Source organism: Diachasma alloeum, unplaced genomic scaffold (assembly GCF_001412515.2).
Source record: "Diachasma alloeum isolate Michigan unplaced genomic scaffold, Dall2.0 Dall_scaffold_00743, whole genome shotgun sequence".
Taxonomy (NCBI): Eukaryota; Metazoa; Arthropoda; class Insecta; order Hymenoptera; family Braconidae; genus Diachasma; species Diachasma alloeum.
Window position 1 is genome coordinate 118825 of NW_021680873.1, and position 17171 is coordinate 135995.

The following is a 17171-nucleotide window of genomic DNA, read 5'->3' on the forward strand; positions in this document are numbered from 1 at the left end:
TTAATTAATCAAACCGCGAATTAAACCGCGATCCCGCGAATTAATTACCACTTTCATCACTTCGAGGGGAACAAATCGAGAAATAATTAATCAAACCGCGAATCAATTAACCTATTCATCATTTCGATAGAAGAAATTTCGAATTCATTAATCAAACCGCGAATCAAACCGCGAATTAATTAACCCTTTCGTCATTTCGAGGGAAAAAACCGCGATTTAATTAATCAAACCGCGAATCAAACCGCGACCCCGCGAATCAAACCGCGAATCAAACCGCGGATNAGCGAAGAAATTCGCGGCGCTATGAAAAACTCAATGGTTTCTCGGCGCAGAGNTCAAACCGCGAATCAATTAACCTATTCATCATTTCGATAGAAGAAATTTCGAATTCATTAATCAAACCGCGAATCAAACCGCGAATTAATTAACCCTTTCGTCATTTCGAGGGAAAAAACCGCGATTTAATTAATCAAACCGCGAATCAAACCGCGACCCCGCGAATCAAACCGCGAATCAAACCGCGGATCCGCGCATCAAATCGCGAATTAAACCGCGACCCGCGAATTAATCAACCCTTTCACCCAACACCCCCCTTCGCGGACTACCATCCAACACTTGGTCAACCAAAACGTTGATCCAGAACCCCCCCTATCACACTACTAATCCATCCTTTAATGAATATGAGTTTAAAAACAAATGCGTCACGATGGAAAAGAGAAATAATGCGTCGGAAAAAAAATTTTCTCAAAAATTTTTGCGTCTTTTCGCTTTCTATGAGAGCTATACTGTGTCATCATCATCGGAAGTTCGCCTTATCATGACCAAACAAATGAGAAAAGAAAACAAAAAGAATTAATTCATTGATTTAATATCATCAGTTTTTCCTGAGGCTCTAGTTTTAGTGAAAACTTCAACTTCCTCATTGAGTTTTCATCGTTGTACACTTCCTTGCGAATCGATTCGCATTTTCCTGTCTGTTGTATCGAGGTAAGCAGTTTTCACGTTACTTATTGGAATAATCCTCATTTTCCGGATAATTTTGGATTGGATTTGATAATTTTGCATTTCATAGAATGCCGCGAAGTGATAGGTGTGCGAATCCGATGCGGATTCCTGGTTAGAAGGGACACAATGATTTGGATTTGCGGCCCATTTCTTCGGCAATACACAAGAAGTTTCCCTTTCTACCAAAGTCTGCGAAAATCACTGGCCAGTGCCAGAAGATGGCCCCGAATTATGTGATTCGACCCGCCTCAATGGTGAATCTTAATGATAAACATCTTCGATGTTCGGAGACTCCATCCGAGATATCAAAGCCCCAAGCCGAAACACCCGAACCAAGTCCAGATGTGATGAACAGTTCTCTGAGATCAGGTCGGTCTTTCCATCTCGACGATTCCGGCATTTCAATCTATCTGAATTCTCCAGTTCTCCCATGCATTCTGATGCGGAAGATGACCAAAGTGACGCTGATCCTTCTTTATCAAAGCGCTATCGATCTTCGAGAGAAATAGAATTAGAAGAAATGCTGGATGGTTTGAAGAAAAAATTCAATGATCTGGAAAAGTACGGTGAGCGCTTGCAAATCTTGACGGTTCTTGCACAGTCGTGAAACGAGCGGAAAATCGCTTCTGAATTTGGCATTACGAGATACATGGCGTCAAGAGCGAAAAATTGAGAGAAATCAAAGGAGTATTTGCCTCACCAATTGCGAAAGCAGGCCATTCACTTCCAAAACAAACGGTCGAGAAAGTACACAAGTTTTATCTAGAGAATAGTCGTATCATGCCAGGGATAAAAGACAAAGTATCCGTCAAAATCAATGGAGAGAAGAAAGTAGAGCAAAAGCAAATGATACTCGAAAATCTGAAACACCTTCATAGGAAGTACAAAAATACTCATCCAGAGGCTTTGGTTGGTTTCAGTAAGTTCGCTGAGCTGAGACCAAAACAATGTGTACTGGAAAACTTTTCTTCTTGGGCATTCGTTCACTCAGATCTACGTAATCGTCTCACAGTTGATCGTTCGATGAAGCTTGTTGATGTTTATTATTCTTTGAAAATGAATGATGTTTATGATGACCATTATGATGATTTCGTTGATTCGGATTGATTTTTATCACTTATTTGGATCATTTTTATAATTTCATCGAATATTGTACTTCTCGAAGATATACAGGGAAATGAGAAACGAAAAAAATTGCAAATAAACATATTGTATTTGAAATACTATTACAATTTATCTCCAACCCATGTGTAAGAACTCTCCAAATGGTTAACTTTATAAACTCTATTTATAGACTTTTTCTCTCGATTTAACTCTATAAATTAAAATTATAGAACCTTTCCAGGTCAAACGAGGCTCAAATTGGAACGAAAAAACCGACAGTGATGATAGAACATATATTAAAAGAACGTAAATATCTTTTTGTTCGTTATATCTGAATACTCAACTTTTACAGATAGAAGAACACATGTGTAGAAACTTTCTCAATGGTCAACTTTATAAACTCTATTTTTCTCTCGATTTTACTCTATAAACTATATTTATAGAACCTTTCCACGTCGAACTGGATTAAATTGAAACTAACAAATCAACACTGATGATAAAACCAATATTAAGAGAACGTAAATATCTTATTGTTTGTGATATCCGAAAATAGCAAATGAAGCATGTTTGCGAGCTTGATGAAATGGAACTATTATTTAAATGTCTGACTCTATAGTCAGACATTTAAATAATCGTATAAATTTCGCAACTTTTCGAATCGGAGGGGAGTCAAGTCATTTGTATTGGTGGGATGTGAGTCAGGACGTGATACTGAAGCAGGCAGTTGTAAGAGTTTGAGGGCCAAAGAAGATAATTCAGGGTGTGAGAACGCAATTGTCGTCCAGTACAGTATTCCATTCTTGTAAGCATTCAGGTTGACGGACTTGAAAATATCGTCTGATGCTTCGAATTGAGCAAAACTCTTCATTCCCTTCTCCTCAAGTGCCTCAATCAAAAAATCTATCACTTTAATCATACGAGTTCAAACGTCTTTGAAGTAATACCCTCGGTAAACTGGATGGAAGAGATTGGCTATGAGCATGATTGGGGACAGGAGTTGAGCGATTTCAGGTTTGATTGAGTCGAAGGAAGAATTTCCAGTAGATATCTGCTTTAACCAATCTTCTGTGACCTCAGCAACTGTCATATCCTTCTTGTGACATTTCACCTTCATAGCATGCAGGGGTTCCAGCGACTTCAAAGTTTTATCCAATTTTTCCTCGAACGATTCATCAATCAATATATTAATTGCTTCTTTCTTGATTTTAAGTTGTCGAGCCCCCATAATTTCAGCCATAGCTTGAAGATTCTTTCCACAAATAGAAATTAAATACCACTTATCATGAAGAGGATCGGATGAGATGTCAATTGAGACTCCCCCTCGAGCCACCAATTCTCCATTTATTGGTGTCACTGAAAACTCTTCTAGTAAGCACAGTACTTTCTCTATGATTTCTTTGTCGACAATTTTATCCTTTATAGATGCAACAAAAGAACTGTTACATTGGAGCAACCACACTTTATCACCCATCGATTCTCTATCAGTCTCTTTAATGTTCGTGTCAGTAATAGCAGCATAAACTTCGATCTCATATTTCGTTGCAGAGAGGTCGATGGCTTCTGTGATGATAGTGTAATGGTTATATCCCAAATTTTTAAATAGCTTTTGTCAAAAACCCAATAATGCAAGACTTCTGCTCAATGTTTGTGTTTGACAAACTTATAATCCCTTCTGAGGAGGAGCTCACTGACTGTTTTTGTCCCAGTTTATCGTGGACATCATGTATTAGCTCTGAAAGTTTATCGACAGTCACTGTTATCCAAGCAGGGCGTAGACATTTGGCGAATTCAACGAATAATTTTGATTCAACCACTGGGAATGGTATATTGCAGCCATAGAATAGTTTTATACATGAATCATCGATACGATCAAAATCAACAGGAGAAACGTAGTCAAAGTAGGTATTTATCTTGCGTTTATCATTCTTTACTCTTTTTGGAGCTGGTAGGCTACAAACTGGTGATGTATTTGTCTCTTGAGACATTGAGGGCAGATTCCCTTGATTATCTTTGGACATCTCATCGATATTTTGATTCTCATCAATTGAATGAGGAATATCGTGAGGCTCAGGGCTTTGGGAAGGGCTGGTGGAGTTACTTGGTGGTCTACACTTCCTCCTGATGGCAAGAGAAATTCAAATTGAGGAAGTTTCATCTCATTAAAGTTACTGGTATTATTCAATAAACTGTCAACATTGAATGTACTCACCTGTGGGCTCTCAATCTATCTTCAGCACAATTCGTTAAGTAATTCGTACAAATTACACAATATGCCTTGTTTACCCCGTCCTGGCTACGACGTTCAAACCCCCCTTTCTCCCAAAAATCGTGGAATGGTCTACCACCGTTTCGACCATTGTTACCACCACGTCCGTGACCCCTTTTATCCATTTGTTTGAATTTTTCCCCAACCTCAATGAAAAATGTGATGGCCCTCGTCCAACCATCTAACCTTCCACGAAAAATACGGCAAACTGTGTGACATCCGTGATAACAACAGCATGTAGCGGTGTTATTTCAGGTTATGTGGTTCGTAACAAAACGTGAGAGACATGCGAGGCATGCGCAATGACCATCTGAATAACCTTAGTGCTGTAAGTCCCTAGTATTTTACTATGTATAAAACCACTCAAATCCCTAACATTTTAGATGTATAAAACAAAGTAATTTGCTTCGAGTATTTTACGTTTTATACATTAACAAGCTTTGATGTAAAATACAAAGTATTTTACATGTAAAAAACTAGGTAATATACGTTACGTATTTTACGTTTTATAGTTTGAAAAGTTTTGATGTAAAATACGAGGTATTTTACATGTAAAAAACTAGGTAATTTACGTTACGTATTTTACTTGCCCAACCCTGCTCGCGATTCACATTATAAAGTGTGAGAATCAAGTTACAATGTTGGCAGCGCCTGTCCAACTGAGCCTCACATCCAACGTCGAAGTGTTTCCATCAGTGCATTTAAATGTGGGTTGTAGAACCATGGGAAACGTTTTATTCTCACTTCAAATTACTTATTAGAGTAAAACGAAAAATTGATTCAGTGTTGTATCTTTTTTTCTTTCTTTGAAAAAAATTCGAATTTCTTCCCGACATGAAGACAGCTTGTGAAATTATTGTTTATGTTTGAAATCTGGCAGAACTGCTCTTTGTCGACAATTGTATGATAAACTATTAAATGGCCGCCAATAATTAAATTTTAAAACAAAATATGTATTTTTCTTCGAGGAATAACCGTTTTCAGTTTCGTGGGGACAATGGTTTGTATTAGGTTATGGTGGGATGCGAGGGACAAGAAGACACTTTCGTAATTATTTCAACAATTTGGATAATATCTTCAAAATAGAAAATAAAAAAAAAGTTTTTATAAAAATATCCATCAAGTCAACATTTTTACAAAATTTTCATAACCGGACATTTTATTTGGTTGTTCCGGAAAGGAAATCAATCCATCTCACCAAAGAATCCAATCACCATAGAAAATCCAAGAAAAAGTTGAATGGGAAACACAAATCAAGTCGGAAATCTGAATAAATGATCAAAAGTCGGTAAAAACAATGAATCTGGCGTACAACTGTTTGTTTTCCTTCAATTAACAATTGAAAGGATGTTCTACAATATGTTGTGAAAAAAGAGTTGAGTTGGAAAGAAGAACTTTCTCATGATATGATATGATATGTTTATAAATGACATTATGACGGAATTGAGCTGTATGACTTCAATATATGCTGACGACGCGAAACTTTGTAAAGTGATATGTAGTGAGGAGGATGCCGTTAGGCTTCAGACTGATGTTGACCGATTTGTACGGTGGTGTGATGATAATTTTCTGGACCTGAATGCGCAAAAATGTAAAAAATTGTCATTTTATCGGGGGCGCAAAGTAATTGAGACTACACGGAGAGAAAAGTCAGGGAAAAATTCTAGTGCTCGGCACCAGAAACGAGGCGCAAACTGCCGAACTCCCATATTTTAATCGAAATAAGAATAAAAATTCTAGATCAGCACGGAAATTTTGCTGTAAGTTGATCAATTTTTGCAAAGAAGCACGAGAAAAATTATAGAGCTGGCACTAGAAAATTTCCCGGTGTGTCAATTTTGTGGGAAATTCCGTAGAAAATTGTGGGAAAAACTTGATTAATTCTTGGTAACATTAGAAATTTGATTGTGCAGTTGGAGAATTTTTCTAGTGCTAGCACTGGAATTTTTGCCATTCTTCTTATCCTCGTACGTGTCCGCGCGACATCTGCAACGTTCAGCTCGCCGAACTGAGTCGAACAGCTGCACTCGGGATTCCCAAGTGGAGACTTACAAATGGCGTCTTCAACGTCGGATAACGTTAGTGCGCGTTCTGTAGAATTATGTGACAATCAGGGATTATTGGGCTTATTTTTCTCTGAAAGTGTTATTAACCATATCAAATTTGTGGGAAAACAAGTGTGAAGCAACTGGTCATAGAAATTGTTGAAAATCGACATTATTCAGTGATGACGTTTTAAGATAATGTAATTCCCTGTAATCGTGGAACAAATGCAATAAAAAAAATCTATAAAAATAATTCGTTGGCTTAAGGCTCATTTTGGTTGATACTGTAGTACATTAATTTAAATAACGTTGATATTATTAATGAATAATTAAGGGGAAAAAAAATTAAATGATGATTTTTTCGGCCTTGCGGTCAGGTAGTAAAAAAAAAAAAAAGCTAATCAATTTTGCTGTTAAAAAGCCAACGTTTCGATTCCTTCGCGGATCCTCATCAGGGCTATTTTATTGCTGTGTGAACAGAACTACGGACTATCAAAGAACATCCCGACCAACGAATTCATAGGGGCAGTGAGTTATATTATGAACACCACTTGTTTCTCGTTCAACAACAGCTTCTTCAGACTAATTTCTGGCCTGCCCATGGGATCACCTGTAGCCCCTCCAGCAGCAGAGACTGTAATGCAGGATTTGGAACAATGTTGCTTACAGTTTCTGAGCGAAGCAGGCATCCACATACCGTTTTTCAAACGTTATGTGGACGACATCATCACAGCGGTACCCAAAGACAAGGTCGATCTAGTTTTGGAGGTTTTCAACAGCTACGAGACGAGTCTGCAATTCACACACGAACTAGAAGAAGAGAACAAGATCGCTTTCTTGGATCTGCTTCTAGTCCACGAGGGTAACAACATCATAACAAACTGGTACCACAAGAAAACATGGTCAGGGAGATGCCTGAATTTCTTCTCACATCACCCCATCAGTCAGAAGAAAGGCACGGTGACCATATTAGTAGATAGATGTATGAAATTGGCACATCCTAGGTTCCACCAAGAGAATTTACGTCTCATTAAAGAAACTCTTAAGGAGAATAGTTACCCTGAAGATTTCATTAATAGACAAATTCACTTGAGAATGAGGAAGCTGAACTCACAGATCAACAATAGTCATGTTGATCTTACTGTTCCCCCTCGAATTGATTTCAAACGCACATTTGTTTTCCCATATGTGGAAGGTTCGACACAGAACCTAAACAGGATTGCCAAAAAATACGATCTAATGATCATTTCCAAGAACGAATACAAGGTCAACTTCCTGAAATCTTTGAAAGATCCAGTTTTCGTTGACTACAACTCAAATATCATCTACTCGATACCATGTGGAGACTGTGATGGTGTTTATATCGGACAGACCAAAAGATATATTAGGACCAGGATTGATGAACACAAGAACGGCATTGTCACCAGCAAGAAAATCAAAACTGATAAGAACAGGCACAATAAAGAACCCAACCATACGGCTCTCACGAAGCACCAGTTGGACACTGGACACAATTTTTCTTTCTCAGATACGAAGATATGTGGGAGAGAAAAAGCTCCGTATGAACGGAACTTATTAGAAATGGTAAACATCATAAGAAATCCACACTCCATTAACTACAGGACAGATGTAAACAAACTGAGCTCAGTTTATTGGAATTTATTATCATGAATCATCACAGAATTGAGAGTTCGTCGGGATTCATCATCATAAATTAACATGTTATATCTAATAGTCTATCCGTACACTCGGGGTTGCGACAAGGTGGACACCAAGTGTGTTGAAAGTTTGCTGCTTGGTTTCTGGATCGGGGTTTCAATTTGGTTGGTTTTTTTTAACTAAAATGAGTTAGCAATTTCCACATCGATTCACCAGATGTGATTTCTCAGTTGGCAATAACCAGTTAGTTACTTAGTTACAGTACACGCGCGAAATTTCCCTAGTCACCACTAGTGCTTATGCGCGCGAAACTTCCCTAGTCACTATTAGTTCTTAGCCCCCTCATTGGGTTGGCAACATTGGGTGTCTGTAGAGAGGAGCAACGATAGTTGTTGACAATTTTTATAATATTTTTATAACATCTACCATGAAGTTTATTCACCCTCAGAAATATCAGGTACTGGGTTCGTTCTATAACTTGCTTTCACTGACTTTGGTTGTTCACAATGACCATGTATTTATTTATTTGACACCTAACTTCTTACAGAAAGAGAACATAACCTATAGGAATCAACACTATAATCTTTATATCAGGAGAATTTGTGTATTTTTCGTTACACCTGGTTTATTTACTTTGGTACGTCTACTTTTTAATTCTCTTTATTTGTAATTCTCACGTGATTCATCCTGATTGTTTAATTCTGTTCGCATAGCAATAAAATAGCCCTGATGAGGATCCGCAAAGGGATCGAAACGTTGGCTTTTTAACAGCAAAATTGATTACCTTTTTTTTTTTTTACTAGCTGACCGCAAGGCCGAAAAAATCATCATTTAATGTCTTTACCACGGTCGACTAACATTTCTTCACCTATGGAAAAAAAAATTATGACCGGGGAAAATTTTTTTTGTCTGTCGAGTAATTTTTCGTTTGCCGATAAAGGAAATTTCGTGATGAAACGTCAAATTTTCTAGTGCCGAAGGGGAAATTTTCATATGCTGGCACATTACGCCTCAATTCTGGTGCAGCACTAGAATTTTTCCCGAAATTTCCCCACAAAAATTCTCTGACTTTTCTCTCCGTGTAGCTATATTGTAAAGGGTGTGGTGATTGAGAGTACAGAGGAATGTCGAGATCTGGGGGTTGTCTTTGATCGTTGGTTGACTTTCAATAGTCATATAAATGGCATGATCGCGTCAGCAGCCAAGATGTTCGCTTTTGTCTTGCGGGTGTGCAAGAATTTTAGTAATTTGCTAGCGATCAGGACGCCCTACCGTGGTCTCATCAGGCCTCAGTTTGAATACGCGTCTCTGATATGGAATCTAGTTTATGCAAATCAAATCAATAAGATTGAGTCGGTGAACAAAGATTCTTGAAGTTTATGTGTTGGAAGAAGGAGGGTTTTTATCCTGAGAGGGGGTTTGACTGAATTGACCTATGCGATAAATTTGATTTGCTGACTTTGAGGGAGAGAAGGCTCATTACTTCAATGTTATTCATTATCAAATTGATCCGGGGGAATATTGATTGTCCTGAGTTCTTAAGTCAACTGCCACTTCGAGTGCCACCACGCAATTCTAGGCTCAATGCCGTCTTTTACTTGCCAGAGAAGAAGTCTAATGTTATCTCGCCACTTCATTTAGCATGTAAAGCCGTTAATGAACTTATTGAGTTCTGTGATGGCTCGATAGATATAGTGCCATCGCCACTCTCCGCGATTGTCAGTATGGCACATATATTTGTGAAGTCGCGAAGGAGTTGAGTGGCTTAGATTATTATTTTGGTTAGCTGCATTATGAGTGATTTGTGAACCGCCACCTGCCATCCTACTATAATTAGTTGTTATATAATGCCGATTCTGGCGCAACGTTTTTGGCGTCGACCTGGTCGTTGGGGCCCAGTAGGGGGGTCAGATGAAAGTGGGTGGGTGGGTGGTTGATTAATTCGCGGGGTCGCGGTTTAATTCGCGGTTTGATTCACGGGGTCGCGGCTTAATTCGCGGTTTAATTAATTAATTCGCGGTTTTTCCCTCGAAGTGATGAAAAGGGTAATTAATTCGCGGGGTCGCGGTTTAATTCGCGGTTTGATTAATTAATTCGCGATTTTTTCCCTCAAAGTGATGAAAGGGTTAATCAATTCGTGGGGTCGCGTTTTAATTCGCAGTTTGATTAATTAATTCGCGATTTTTTCCCTTGAAGTGATGAAAGGGTTATTTAATTTGCTAGTTAATCAATTTAATTCACGGTTTTGCGTTACAAAGGACCTTCTCGGTGACCTAGTCAATCCACCCCGCGAGGGGGTGAGTGAAGGGGTTAATTAATTCGCAGGTCGCGGTTCGATTCGTAGATTAATTCCGCAGATCACGGCTAAATTCGAGGATCGATTGATTAATTAATCAATTAGTATACCCAAACTTCTCAGTACACTACCGCGAGGGGTGAAAGAGTTAACTAATTCGCTGCTGTAGAAATCATAGAAGGGGCTCCTCTTCTTCAAACATTGACACCTGGCTCCACTTGACATTTCTGAACTTGAGTTTTCCGGTACTTTCTCGTTTGCCGCTCCCATTCGTGGGAAATCATTGTTAATAATGATTTCAATATATAAATATTTATTTTAAAAAACATTTTCCTGTCACACGTCTGAACTTGAGTTTTTCCGTACTTTCCTGTTTGCCGCTCCCATTCGTGGGAAATCATTGTTAATAATGATATCAATATATAAATATTTATTTTAAAAAGATTTTCCTGACACGTCTGAACTTGAGTTTTCCGGTACTTTCTCATCTGCCGCCCCCCCTTCGTGTGAAATTGTTGTTGATAACGATATCAATATATAAATATTTATTTTAAAAAGAAGGGGAGGGAGTATGTATATATGCAAAGAATTTTTGCCTGAACTTAAGATTATCAGTCCTTTGATGGTTACCGCTCGTAGAAACAAACGTTATTAATAATAATGTAAAAAAATTATTTATTGAACAAAGAAAGGTTTAAGAGTGGGGGATTTATGTATATAAACGAAAAAATTCTCGCACACATCATCAGTTCATCTTGTCGCTCTCCATGAAGGACAGCTTCAAACGACGGGAATTAAAGAAACGTTTAGACCTTCTCCTGAAAAACATTCAAGAAGTGAAACAAGTTATACAGTACCGAAGTGACATCAAAATACTCTGCTCCAATCTGCAGAAGACTCGAATTTAAGCTTAATTATCATATCCACGTGAAAAAAAAATCATGGATTTCAACAAAATCAACATTGTGGCGCAAATGAAAAATCTTCCTCTTATCAAACTGGCGGATCTGGAAGCTGGAGCATTTTATATCATCACTGCAGCTCGCAAAGTGGAGACAAAGTATGGAGTTGGTGTTATTCTTCATCTCTCAGATACTCACACAGTTTTCGTGAATACTCGACTGGCCAAGTATTTCGCTGAAAATCCCAAGATGTTCGAGAATTTCCAACAACATATTGAAAAGGGCTCACCAACGTTGAAAAATCTAGGTGGGAAATACAAAAATCTTCGCCTACATCCTGATTTAAACGTGAAAGTTGAAAATAAAGCAGATGAAGCAGATTTCAATGTGATGAATACTATTGCAGAGTTCAAAGAACTTCTCTTAGTGAAAATATCTGAATTGAAACGCAACTATTTATACACCATCACAGCTGCCTCCAAAGTCAAAACCAAGCATGGAATGAGTGTGATCCTCCATTTGAATAATGCTTATTCAGTTTTCCTCAACCGAAGGATATCAAAATTTTTCATTGATAATCCTAAAGNCATGCTTATTCAGTTCTCCTCAACCGAAGGATATCAAAATTTTTCATTGATAATCCTGAAGAATTTGAAGATTTGCTGAATGAAATCACGAAAGGCGCACCAAAGTTGGTGTATTTAGGTGGTGAATACAACGAAATCAAATTCCATAAAGAAGATGAGGAGATTGTTGCTTAACTTACAAATTAAATACAACAATATTTTCATTTTTTTTCTTTATTGGCAATTTTTTTTTACACAATGATTTTTTTATGATTATAACTAATGTAATAGTATATAAGAAATACATGAATAAATATAATAATTAAACATATTTTGTTGTTTTTTCTTAAGAATTATTACATTTAAAACAATCCCTTATCATAGGCGGTGGGTCCATCAAAAGTATCACTCTCGACAGTCTGATAGTGCTCCAAACAATGTCTACATCTTTTGATGTACCAATCAGCTCTCATAGCATCAGTCAAGTTGTCCCAACACTGATAAACATGGCATGCAGCGACGAAACTTATAAATGAATGTGGCAGATATGCAATATCTTCACAATCCATCAAATTTAAATTGTTCAATTTGTAGTAAATATTGACGGATCGATCTACTGATCGTACTATTCTTTTCTTCATCATCCAGTTTTTGAGTAGCTCTACATTTTTCAAGGCACATGCCTTGTTGTCGTCTCTATAACTATGGAATGGACAAGTACGAGATGGTAAATCTTTGAAATTGGCTAGTGATGGGCAATCATCGAAAATTTCTTCAATATTAACTACTAGCGGTGCTAATACAGGACCAGAAATTTTTTTCAACCACTCTTTTTTCTCCTCCCCTTTCACATAAATTCTACCAATATTTTCCCACTTTTGCACTAATTGTCCAACTTGCTCGTATGATCTATTCCCATAGTTCCAGGGTAATCCATGATGACGACGCTCAAGCCACAAAGCTACCCTTCTATACTTCGCTGATAAACTAGAGAATCTCTATGGGGGCTTGAAAAACCAAACGTTAGGGTATCCTACACCAGAATTCAAAACTATTTATCCGAATTCTTTCACGATGCACTCGTTGGAGAGCGTTTGGAAACCTTGTACGTCCACGAGCACCTCCATCGCAACTGATGAAATATTTCTATCGTGATGAGAATTTATACCCCTCTCGCCCCTCCTCCTCTTTAGATTACTTTTCTTACTCCTCCGCTTATCGGGTTGTAATGTACTACTCGATCGTGCAAAATGAGACAATAAGCAGCTGTTTCCGGAGAAAAACTTATTTTTGTTTCAAACTCCAGGCGGACATCCACAGGTCCAAATTTCAAGGATTCATTTTGTTTAGAGCAATCGATGACTATCAGGGGTGTAATCGCTGCAAATAGTGCTTTTGTCAATAATGGATTATTCGCTTGTTGATCATAATATGATGATTGAAAGTTTGAATACATGTCATATAGTATCGAATACTGATTTTTAGTCATGTCTACATCCAAATTTCCATATGGATAACGTTGGGAATTTAGGAATAATTTCACATCGATGATACTACAATGGTCAAAATTGCTAACATTTTTCTTATTTCTATTTTTTCGATCTGTTTGGAAGCCTAGAATAACATAACGTGGTTTCTCAAGCTGAGTTGCGGTTTTCACCGTCCACACGTGTTTTGTTGTCGCTGGAAGCATTGGATACTCATATAATTCCCATGATCTGAAGCTCATCGATATTGCGGGATCTTTCTGGATGAAATTGAGCAACTCAATCTTCTTAGTATCCGATAATGACACATATGGAACCATCCACTCAATTCTCATAAAATTGATCTTCACATCTTCTTTGGCGGTTTGAATCAAAGCATTGTTATCATGGCGAGCTCTGACTAGAACCAATTCATGTTTCACATTGACCATGATTTTCCGATAATCTTCAGCAAATCCCAGCAACATGCCCAATGGGATGGAGATGTCAAAGCAACCATTGCCATCAGTTAAACTCAATTTCTCTTGCACACCCAACCATCCGGCATTTTCCATTGAGATACTTTGATTTGGTGTTAATGACACGAGATTTTTCATGAGAGTAGTAATCCCCACGTTCTTCACTTTATCAATTTCAATAGCATTAATTTCATAGCGGATCTCTTGGAATAGATGACAAATGGCGTTATTCACGAAGCTTGTAGTTGTAGAGATGGCATTGTCCGATTTGAGCAATTTACCGGTGATGTGCAAGTAACTTTTACTTGGTAAAATACAGAGATCTTGATTTTGTACAGTGATGCGAATTTCATCGCTATTATCCAGTGCTGTCGAGGTATATGGCTGATGTGCATGGATCTCATAGTGAGCGATAGAATCTTCAAACACTGGGGGGCGTTTGATATTCAGGCTTTCTTTCATGGTATACAACAGGCGAATAAAATTTTTACTTGACAAAAACGTTTTTCCACTTTTTCTTACGGCCAGACCGAGACTCTTGAGAAACTTCACGTTCTGAGGTGTTAACCCCTTGAAACCAGCATGCGAAGTGATTGAAGCGAGGCATGATTGGGGGCTTTTATAGGAGTAGCCAATCTTACGATTATATACTATGCCCATGATTATACAATAGATTTGATGTGTAGCCTGATGGTAATTGTTTCGCCTCTAAAATTCACCAAGTCCCCGTCTTGATCAACGATTCGGAGTTGTAAATCGGTTATCGTTTTTACAGACACTGGTAAATAAATAACTTGCGATGGTACTTCGACAATTTTATACCCAGGGGGCACCACAGGAAAAAATTCATGAATTGTATGNTACCAGCATCCGAAGTGATTGAAGCGAAGCATGATTGGGGGCTTTTATAGGAGTAGCCAATTTTACGATTATATACTATGCCCATGATTATACAATAGATTTGATGTGTAGCCTGATGGTAATTGTTTCGCCTCTAAAATTCACCAAGTCCCCGTCTTGATCAACGATTCGGAGTTGTAAATCGGTTATCGTTTTTACAGACACTGGTAAATAAATAACTTGCGATGGTACTTCGACAATTTTATACCCAGGGGGCACCACAGGAAAAAATTCATGAATTGTATGAACTTTATCACTGTTGTTGTATGCTCCAGTGGTGATATTACATTCAACTCGTAGAGCGTTCACTTTGAGAATGGCTACAGGCTGATCAGNTAAAATTCACCAAGTCCCCGTCTTGATCAACGATTCGAAGTTGTAAATCGGTTATCGTTTTTACAGACAGTTTTTGTATCAGGGGGCACCACAGGAAAAAATTCATGAATTGTATGAACTTTATCACTGTTGTTGTATGCTCCAGTGGTGATATTACATTCAACTCGTAGAGCGTTCACTTTGAGAATGGCTACAGGCTGATCAGACTGATGAGTTTTATGGGCCTCTAAAACCCTAGGGGTAAAACCAAGGAGACGACCGATCGAATTTGCAGGCCTCAAGTCCAAATCCTTATTGCATGACAGTTCACTCCGTAACATGTTATTGTTACTTCTGATTGTTATTCCAATATTATCCTTTTCCACACTTCTTACAATAAATTTTGAGATATCATCGATCTCGTAACTTCCCGTCGGAATGGTGAGGATTGTATCACCTATGTGCAATTTATTATTGCTCGTATCAACGTTTGGAATGGAATTAAAAGTTAAAAATTCCACGAGTCCAAGAACATAATTCTTCTGAGGAGAAAGTTCGATTGGTGGAAAATATTGCACCTCCAACACGGATGATACCCCTGAGATTGTCAATGTGAATGAATCACCCATGATTTCTGAACATCGACTAAGTAAAAGTCATCAACGTTTGCTCTTATATAGGCATCCATTGAGAAATGCCAAACATAAATGTCCACAATTGAAGGTATTCCAGTTCTGGAAACGTTCGTGATTATATTTTATGCTACCAACTCCAAGGTAATTGAAAAGTTCTGTGGGAGGTTGCAGATTCCCGAAGCTATCGAAATGGGTAACATCATTCCCCACTTTCTTGTAGGCAACCCAAGGAGTTCCAGGACCCTTCTTGTCATCCAAATTAATAATAGCTGACTCATTTTTCAATGGACCATTTTTCGGTAGATCATTGCGCATGAAAACACCACGGAAATGGGGAATTTCCATGAGTTTTGCATACTTTCCAATATCCCCNGCATCTTTAATAGTTTTTTGGCTTCAAATATAAGCCCATTCCCTTTTTATAAGGTTTAAGATGTAAACCTCTGCCGAGTGCGATAGCCTCCATAGTTTCATTATGTCGCTTATTTTCGGCGAGTTGTTGTTTGGCGGTTTTGGCACTATTCACAGCTTTAGCAATTCCAGCAGCTCCTCCAGCTAATGCCCCCGTGGCACTCAATCCGGCAAATAATGGCACGAGAAATGGTAAGAGTGTTGACGTGTTTGGTCGCCACTTAACGTCTGATAGTGGCTGCAATCGAGGCCCACCTGGCGTTGGTTATAAACTAACTGCAGATGGTAATTCTAATCTTCAGGATAAAAGGCTGAGTAATGTTGCAACACCAGTTGACCCGCACGATGCTGTAACTCTAAAGACTCTAAATATAAAAATTAACGAATTGCAAATTGATATAAAACGCAAGTGTGCGGATATTAATAAAAGAATTGGTAGATTAATGAGACTAATGGAAAGAATACCGAGCGATCCCAAAAATGTTGGAGAATAAATTGGATGTTGTGACAGAATTACATCGTCCAGCACGAAGAAATTATCCTCGGCGACGAGTCAACATTCGTGATCTGGATGAAACATGGCAGGCAGATTTGGTGGATATGACGGCTTACGCAAAGAGTAATAATGGAAATAGATTTTTACTGACTGTAATTGACAATTTTTCCAAGTATGCGTGGGCTGAGCCGATCAAAAAAAAAATGCTCAGGATATGACGAGAGCTATGAGTTCCATTCTCCAACGGGGACGTGTGCCGAAACATTTGCGTGTTGATGGTGGGAAAGAATTCTACAATTCTGAATTTCAAGCATTAATGAAAGAATATAATATCAATTTATATTCCACATTCAATAATTTGAAGGCGTCCATATGTGAATGATTCAATCGAACATTGAAGAGTAAAATGTGGCTACAGTTCAGTTTGCGTGGAAATTACAGGTGGATTGATATGTTACCGGAGCTCATACATGAATATAACCATAGAAAACATCGAACTATTGGTATGAGGCCTGCTGATGTAACAACAGAAAATGCAAAAAAATTACGCCTTATTTATGCCGACTTACGTGTGAACAGTAGAAGACCGAAATTTCGCGTAGGTGATAAAGTTCGTATAAGCAAAG

General features: G+C 38.1%; 1 protein-coding gene across 1 annotated transcript; it reads left to right on the plus strand.

Annotated features, from left to right (window-relative positions):
• The first annotated feature begins 6960 nt into the window (after positions 1–6960).
• LOC107044460 lies at positions 6961–8091 on the plus strand. Its single transcript, XM_015266342.1, has one exon. It carries the CDS (start codon positions 6961–6963, stop codon positions 8089–8091), a length of 1131 nt encoding a protein of 376 aa, XP_015121828.1.
• The last annotated feature ends 9080 nt before the right edge of the window (positions 8092–17171 follow it).